Source organism: Protomyctophum parallelum (assembly GCF_964188405.1).
Source record: "Protomyctophum parallelum genome assembly, chromosome: 14".
In the NCBI taxonomy this organism is placed as follows: Eukaryota; Metazoa; Chordata; class Actinopteri; order Myctophiformes; family Myctophidae; genus Protomyctophum; species Protomyctophum parallelum.
In genome coordinates, this window is record NC_139709.1 from 38989912 (window position 1) to 38998290 (window position 8379).

General features: G+C 46.9%; 2 protein-coding genes across 2 annotated transcripts in view; one reads left to right on the plus strand and one right to left on the minus strand.

The window, feature by feature from the left end:
* The first annotated feature begins 1555 nt into the window (after positions 1–1555).
* On the plus strand, positions 1556–3779 carry LOC310870335 (protein spire homolog 1-like). Its single transcript, XM_083781518.1, has one exon. It carries the CDS (start codon positions 1991–1993, stop codon positions 3398–3400), a length of 1410 nt encoding a protein of 469 aa, XP_083637644.1. The 5' UTR covers positions 1556–1990; the 3' UTR covers positions 3401–3779.
* A 2616-nt stretch (positions 3780–6395) lies between these two features.
* ccdc24 (coiled-coil domain containing 24) overlaps positions 6396–8379 on the minus strand; it is a 36604-nt gene continuing 34620 nt past the window's right edge. Inside the window, exons 8-9 of the mRNA XM_083781557.1 lie at positions 8313–8379; positions 6396–8119 (exon numbers count right to left, since the gene is read on the minus strand). The exon at positions 8313–8379 is cut by the window's right edge and continues 60 nt beyond it. Coding sequence (XP_083637683.1) covers positions 6955–8119; positions 8313–8379 — 1232 coding nt within the window. The 3' untranslated portion in view covers positions 6396–6954. The remainder of the gene's footprint in view (positions 8120–8312) is intronic.

The following is an 8379-nucleotide window of genomic DNA, read 5'->3' on the forward strand; positions in this document are numbered from 1 at the left end:
AAGATACTGTATGGGGGAGCCATACGTTTGGTTGCTTTGAATGCCAGCATCAGCGTTTTGTATTCTGTGCGGGCAGCGACTGGGAGCCAATGGAGGGAGCGGAGAAGGGGGAGACATTTTGAGAGTTTTGGCTGGTTGAAGACCAAGCGAGCGGCGGCATTTTGGATCAGTTGGAGATGTTTAAGTGTGCATGCCGGTAGGCCAGTAAGGAGGGAATTACAATAGTCATGTTTTTGTCTGGATTAGGAGCTGTGTGAGGAATGGTCTAATTCGTCGTATGTTATAGAGTGTAAACCTACATGATCGAGTGACAGCTGTAATGTGTGTTTTGAACGAGAGCTGACTGTCCAGGACAACACCAAGGTTCCTGACTGTTGGGACAGACATTACCAATTGGGCGCATGGGGCAGGACTTAGTTTATGTACAAATAAAAGAGTACCTGTCAAACGAGAGTCGCTGTCAACAGAATATAGAGCACAGCCAATCCACCAAATCCCACGATGAGGGGGATTCTTCTACCAGTACGTTCAATCACCATCCCCTGAACAGAGACAGATCAACAGGATGGAAGACAAACTGTAATACTATCAAGCAAAGAGTTGTTCAACATTTGTGACCAGGTCCAGCTCATTATGCCGCATGTAGCCCTGGGTTAGCTGAACCATAACGCAAGCCATTATGTCTCTCTAAACATGTATTTCACCACCCGCCTCTCTAAGGAACAGGGAATCACTCCGGTTAGGGACTCCATAGTCCTACTGGGCGGAGAGGCATGATTGGGAGGAAGATTCTCCCTGATCTGAATTCGAGTGGTGCTTTGTTATTGGACTTCACTACTAGCCATGAATTATTATCCGCAAAATTATGTTGCTGACTGCCTGCCTAATGTGTCCCAAACCGCCCCCTAAGGTCTTCCACTGCTGGCCTGCTCGCTTTGCCTAAAATAATGGCAACTAAAAAATACGGGGAAGCAGCTTTTTGCTTCTACGGGCCGTCGGCATGGAACAAGCTTCCACTGTACCTTCGTCAGGCAGCCTCTGTAGACATTTTTAAAACACAGCTCAAGACCCACTTCTACAACATTGCTTTTAATTGATCTTTTTTTTGTTATTCATGTCCTCACTGTATTGCATTACTGCTTGTTTTTTAATGTCGTTGCCTTGCTTTTCTATTTTATTCTCCATTGTTCTGTAAAGCACTTTGAGCTGCATTTCATGTCATGAAAGGTGCTATACAAATAAAGTTTTATTATTATTTTTTATTATTATTATTAAGCCAACACTGACTAATTCATTCAAGTAAGTCCGGTCACATTTAAATAACTTTGGCGAAAACGTAAATACATTACATAAAGTTCATTACATTGTGCACACAAAGTTGTGAATAGACAAACACATACGTAGCATGATCTTTAATGCAATACAGCTTGTATATTTAGCCATTGTAAAGAATAATTGTACTATTTCTTGGCCACATTTTGACAACTGGATTATGCTGGTGGACCCAAATATTGAAAAACAAGCTAAGTGTTAAGTGTCATACTTACAACAATCATTGTAGTTATAAGCTCTATACCACCTAAGCTAAGGGTGACATAGGGTATCAATTCAACATCAAAGCCAAGAGCGGTGAACAGCCTGTTACTGTAGTAATACAGCTTTAAAGACAAGAAAAATAATTACATGCATAGTGTAGAAAAGAGTCATCCTAGCTATCAACAGCAACCCTCCCCCTGGCCTACTCATGGATTGGATCCACCCACTTCCTGCTGTCACTCCCTCTCAATGAGCCATCTCACCTGCTCCCACTCACGCCTCAATCAATGGCCAGCTACATATACTGCCTGAGTGCCTGTCCATGCAGTCAGTGTTTGTCAGCAGCAGCAATCAGTGAGCTCAGCTGGTGACATTCTAGGCAGTAGACGCAAGTCGCAACAACTTTTCTCCAACCGCCATCCAGGATTTCGGCGTGGATTTGAATTCGTCCACCATGGATCAATGTGCGGACGGAACTGCGACCGGAGCCGATCCGGACCTCTCTCTGGAGGAGATCCTGTCCGCCCACAGTCAGCCCATCAACGAGGAGCAGGCGTGGGCCGTGTGCTACCAGTACTGCCGGTCTTTGCAGAACAGACACCGGAGGACCACCACCAGCAAGACCTCCGCTGCGCACAGTGCGCAGGGCTCTGCTATTGTTGACCACCACCATCAACATGACGCGATATGGAAGATCGAAGGACCGGAGAATGTACGAATCCGCAGAGATGGGACCTTGGTAGTACACCACCAGCACGACACAGATAAATACAGGGCAGCCCACACGTCATTACAGGTGATAGAGTCTCTAGGCATCATGATCTACAAAGCCCTGGACTATGGCCTGAAGGAGAGCGAGGAGCGCGAGCTGAGCGCGCCCCTGGAGCACCTCATCGACCTGATGACCAACAGCACCGAGACGGAGTGCGACGACCCCTGTCCTGGCGAGGGCTACGAGACCACCGAGGAGGAGGAGGACGAGGGAGATGAGGGTCCCGCCGCCATCGTCCCCGGAACCGCAGTCTCCAGCGTCCGCTCGTATCGAGACATCATGGCGATATGCTCGTCCCACCTGCCCAGTGCATCAGACGCCCCCAACCACTATAAGGCGGTGTGCCGCGCACTGTACGCCGAGACGAAGGAGCTCCGCACTTTTCTGGACAAGATCAGGAGCGACAAGGAAGACCTGAGGAAGATGGAAGTTCGGACGCGGGGTGATCCTGTTCAAGACCTCGACGAGCTTCAGTGGGCGTGCTTCTGGGGGCAGGTGATGCGTGACCTGCGTGACGGCGACAAACTCAAGAAGGTCCAGGAGCGCCAGTACAACCCGCTGCCCATCGAGTACCAGCTGACGCCCTACGAGATGCTGATGGACGACATCTGCTCTAAGCGATACAAGCTCCGCAAAGTCCTGGTACATGGAGGCATCCCTCCTAGGTTAAAGAAGAGTGCCCACGAGGTCATTCTGGACTTCATTAGATCACGGCCCCCTCTCAACTCCGCGTCTGCCCGTAAGCTGAAGCCCCTTGTCCCGCGTCCCGCCAGCCTCCACGAGCGCCTACTGGAGGGCATCAAGGCAGAGAGGAAGCTCAGACCCGTCTCCCCCTACACCCGCAGACACCGCCTGGGCGCCGGGAAGAGAATCAGCACACGCCTGTTCCGTGGCTCAGACTCACCAGACGCCCCCAGGAACCTGGCTGTCAGCACACAATCACTGGGCACAGCCCTGGCTCCTGGGCAGGGTGGAGCACAGCCACTGACCCAGCGGAAGAGGCTTCTGGCCGAGCTGGACAGCTCCGACTCCGACGTTTACCCCGATGTGTTCCCCAGATCCCCACTTCAAGCCAAAGCTTCCAGACTATGAATAATAAAGGACAGATTTATTTTTTTATTTTAATTTACTTACTATGAATAATAAAGGCTTAAACGGAAATCTCTCAATTGAGTTGCTCTCAAGCTGAAAAAACTGCACTCCCATCCTCAGGACGCGTTCAAGAGACATTGAAATCGTTTACATGCGAAGGATATTCCACCTGGAAAAAAGCTCTTGAACGACTCCATGGAAATTAAACAAGTCAAGAGTGAATTATCTGTTGTGAAATCATACCCAGTCTGTGTTATTAGCAAAAATAAAGTACCTTCTTTCTGCTGAAATAATAAAAGTAAGATCCATAATGAACTCGCCCACAAAAAGATTTCTGGTTGTACTTTTAACATGCGCCTCATGGACAGTAATAATGCACCTCAATGAAAATGGCCTTGCTTGGAAATAACCACAAGGAGATAAAACTATATATATATAGTTACTATTGTTACCAAATTTAAAGCAGCCAAACACTACAATGTGACAAATGTACATAAACATGATGCCACTATGTCACTCTGTACATACTGGGAAGAATGTGTATAGGAAAACTATTGGTGGAGAGGTTTGTCTAACCCATGTTATGCTTAGCTGTGATTCGACCATAGCAGTTTGAGGTATTCATCAACGGCAAAAGAAATTAACACAATACTACATGTCAACATAAGTATAGATCGCTACGGACCTGATTTGAGGTTTGAGGTGATCAAGAATTTTTAACTGTAAACTTTGGCAATGAAAAGACCATTTAGTCGATACACATAGTCGATGGTAGACATTTCATATTTTGTGGCATTATTTAGCTCACATATTCTCAAAGGACATGTAGTAGGCCCTATATAACCTTCACATTGCTGGCAGTGTGGATGGGGTGTTACACCGTACCCGCATGTAAGCGATGTGCAGTGGTATGCTATCCTTACATAATGCTATCCTTACAATAGCATACCACCAGAGATCAAATCACCAATGACAACACTGCCTATCTGTAGTTCTCTCAATACTATCTTGGCATAAATCAGGCACATGATTTATGGGGAAAGTAGCAAAGTGTGAACCAGTTTAAAAATATATAAAGAATGCATTATTATGAGGTATAGGGAGGAAGAGTTACATTAACATCTTGTAATGTTGGATAATTGTATGTAGGCCTATAGGCCTACACCAAATGTATGCACTATACAAAATATATGCAGTACGATTTACGGATAATATAATATATAGAATAGAATACATTTGTCACATCCCTGTCTCAGGTGAGGGTAGTATGACCCAATAAACACCAACGATGGCAAGGCAACGCAGTTGGGCAGAGTTTTGACAAGGTTTATGTCGTGTATTATGGAACCACAAATCACATTAATATAGCATAAATAATTGTTTTAAAAGTGTAAACCTGGGTCTCTGTCTCCCCTAAGGAACAACAGGCCACAGGACATGTCAGTCGCATAGGCAACATCACAGCTTGCCTTCTATGGTAAATAGCATATTCTAAAACGGGTAGTCCCAATACTTCATTGTGATTGGCTGGTTACCGTCACGTGACCGGTGTAAATTTCACCGATAACCCACTGCTTCAATCACTTTGTATCATCCTGCAGCCTTGTAGCTGAACTGGGGAAGGGGAGCACTTGATTGCTTTACAAACACATGCCGTGCGGGCGTCTAAGCACCGCCCGGCTCATATGACTGTGAATGTGTGGCTCCAGGCAGCCCCGTAAAATCATCAAGCGCTATTCTCCCGTCAGCCTACTTGCCGAGCACAACAAGGAAATGATGTTGCTCGCTCTGGTGGCGCAAAGCGTAGCTACTTTTGTGAATTCAATAGTTTTATTACGTTAATATTGCTATATGTTTGTAACCGTTTTAGAAAAGCAATAAGCCACTCGAGGCCCCAGCTTACCGGGTATTTTACACTGCCTGGGAGGTAGAAGACCCTCGGCTGCGCCTCGGGTCTGCCTACGCTCCCAGGCAGTGTAAAATACCCGGTAACCTGAGACCTCTCGTGGCTTATTGCTTAACTATTGACCTCTTGTTGATAGTGAGAAAATAGCCAGGGGTCCTACTGTGCTTCCTGTGACCACACCTAATATGGAGATGTGTTGGACCATTTGGTCTTGGTGTCAAATGAGTTCATGAAGAACTGTCTGCATGGCGTTAGTCTCCTGAAGCCGTGAGGCTGTAGGACGGCTAATGGTGTTGATCTGCTGTATTGTACTCTGGACTCCGAAACGTTCATCTGCCTGCCTGTCTGCCTCCGACTTCTTTCTCTGTATTTTTGTCTGAGTATTTTAGCAAGTCAATGTTTTTATGTTTGTGTGCTATATAGGGAGAGAGAACAGTCTTCCCTCTATTAGAAGATAATTTACGCTACAATGGTGCGTCGAAACCTGGTGCCGTTGGTGTGAACTTTTTGCGCCAGTGCGAGGTTGAAACAGAGTTAACTAGAAAAAGTGCCCTTCAGGGGACAGGTCTCCACCAGGAGGATAGGAGTGTGTGATTTTTTGCAACAATTTTCTTCATTTTGTTGAGGAAATGCAGAGCCAGATCACTCATAGCCTCATAGCCTCTCGAAACGGGCCACTCCTGAAAACTTTGGAAGGCAATGTTAGCCAATCAGTGTAGAATAGTGAGAAATCCAACAGACTTGTCTTGATCACATGACTACAGAGATCATGTGTACCGATTTGCGTGAGATTTGGATTAAATCTGTGCGACTAACATAAGCAATGTGTTCTGCAGAAATCGGCCTCATGGTGGCGCTATAACCGGCAGATGTGGAGGGACAATGTTTGTCCATGGCCTCTAGGGAGTGCGCATACATAAGTTGTATACAGATCGATGCAGTTATAGCTAAAAATAGGAATTGGCCTGTTATAGCGCCACCATGAGGCTGATTTGGAAAAAAATAGTGGCATGTCGTCCTCGGCCTAGTGGAAATGTGAGTGTATAATTTCACGGAAATTGCTTGTTTGTGATTTGTGGCATTTCTTTGTTTAAACGGACCAATCATGTGAGCTTTGGAAGCCAATCTTAGCCAAGCAGGATGGAAGATGGGAAATGATGCAGATCCGTGTTGATCACATGACTATGGAGATGGTGTATACCAAATTGTGTGATGTATGGATAAAATGTGTATGAGTAATCTACAGAAATGTGTTTAGCCTAAATCGGCCTCATGGTGGCGCTATAACAGGCTGTCGAGGAATATTTGGGGCAGAGGTTCATCGTTGGCATCCAGGGAGTGTGTGTGCAAAGTTTGGCAACGATCGGGCCAACGGTGCCGGAGATTAGCTGGTCACGGACGGACGGAAGTAAGTAAGTTAGGATGGACAGACGTACTCTCTCCCCATGCCTTCGGCCTGGTGGAGACAAAAATAAGATGCATTGATCAGATTACTGAGCATCCTGGTCAGATGGATTCTTTTGAAGCATGTAGCCCTCTTTAGTCTTCCGTTATACAGTCTTACATGTAAGAATGCCTGACAAATGCAAAAGCCTTGATGTCAGACGTATCTAGTATCCAACCAACAAAGTATATAAGGTTTAAGAAGTTAAAGTCCCATCAGGCTATCCTTCCGTAGCACACACATGCATCTAGTCAAACGCTGCCCTCTAGTGGACTCCTTCGGCATTGAAGGAGGAACTGGCTGAAAAGAAATGGCCGCTAATGTCTGTTCAGTCTGTGGCTCTTTGGCCCCCATCGTCTGAGTTTTGGCTCCATCTCGTTGTTTGGTGAAGGAGAATGACTGTCCATCTGTCTCTATGGATTCTGGCAGTGGATGTATGGTCTGCCTTTGAGGACTGGCATCGTGACACACTAGAGAAGAACATTTTCGCTTGTGGCCCGTATGAATCCAACTATAATTACCAGCATGACTACTGAAGCTCAACTTTCCACCACTTGGTGTCAGCAGTGGGTCAATTGTAACAGAATAACATTTAGCCACGCTGTTATCTTGGGTCTGATGCGGTTCGTCAGACACCAACACGGGAGGATCATTAATGACATTAGCAATTACACCATTACCGCTATGTCTGTCGTTCTGTGTCGTCACGTCCATGTTCACTGACATGGAACTATTTTCATGAACACTGTTCCTTCGGTCATTCCGGAACTTGGGTCCCTGTGTCACTGTCACAGACACGGAATGATGAACACCACTGGTGCTACAGCGTATGTTTGGCCGGTCGGCTGGGTGTTGCGACCGGCGCTCATGGCGGGCGCTGAAGGGACTGAGGGCTGCAGGGACATGCAAGGGGTCAGCGCAGTCATGTCCTGAGGTCCGAAATGGAAGCGGCCCTTTTCTTTTTTCCGTTTGCGCGAGAAGAACCAAGTCTTTGATCGGGCCGTGATCTCTGCAACGGGCTGACACGTTGGAGTTTGGTGTAGAACACTGTTGAACACTCGGACTAAAACTTGAACCGGCACGGTCATTTGTGCTGAAGCGAGCAGTCTCCTGTCCCTCGCTGGGTTCTGTCACATCATGTCTCTCGCGCCGTGATCGGCTGGAAGTCAGCGCCCTGCTCTGCAGCTGCCTTTGAGTGTTAGCCAACGGCGGGGCGCGGCCGGTCCTGAGTGGTTCAGAGTCCTCGGACCAAGGAGGACCGCCGGTTGGTGGACTGGGCTCACAGTGGGGACGAGGAGGATGTGGTGGGGACATCAAAGGGGTCAAGGGTCGCAGAGTCTCACCCACGGCTCTTTGTCCTGCAGACATTCTGGAGAGGGACAACAGTGAGTCGTACTGGATATTAAACTCTGACACAGGGAAGTGACTCTGGAAAAGAAGTGTTGAAAATAATCTTGAAGGAAAGACAATCATTGAGACATTACTTCTATTCCTAAACTGTAGGATTGGATATTTTGAAATGCTTATTGAGAGTATAAAGGAAACAGCCCACCCACACCAACCTGCAGCTGTGGTTGAACTCTTCCATGGAAAAAGAGGATGAGAAATAAGACGACGGATGATAGTGGG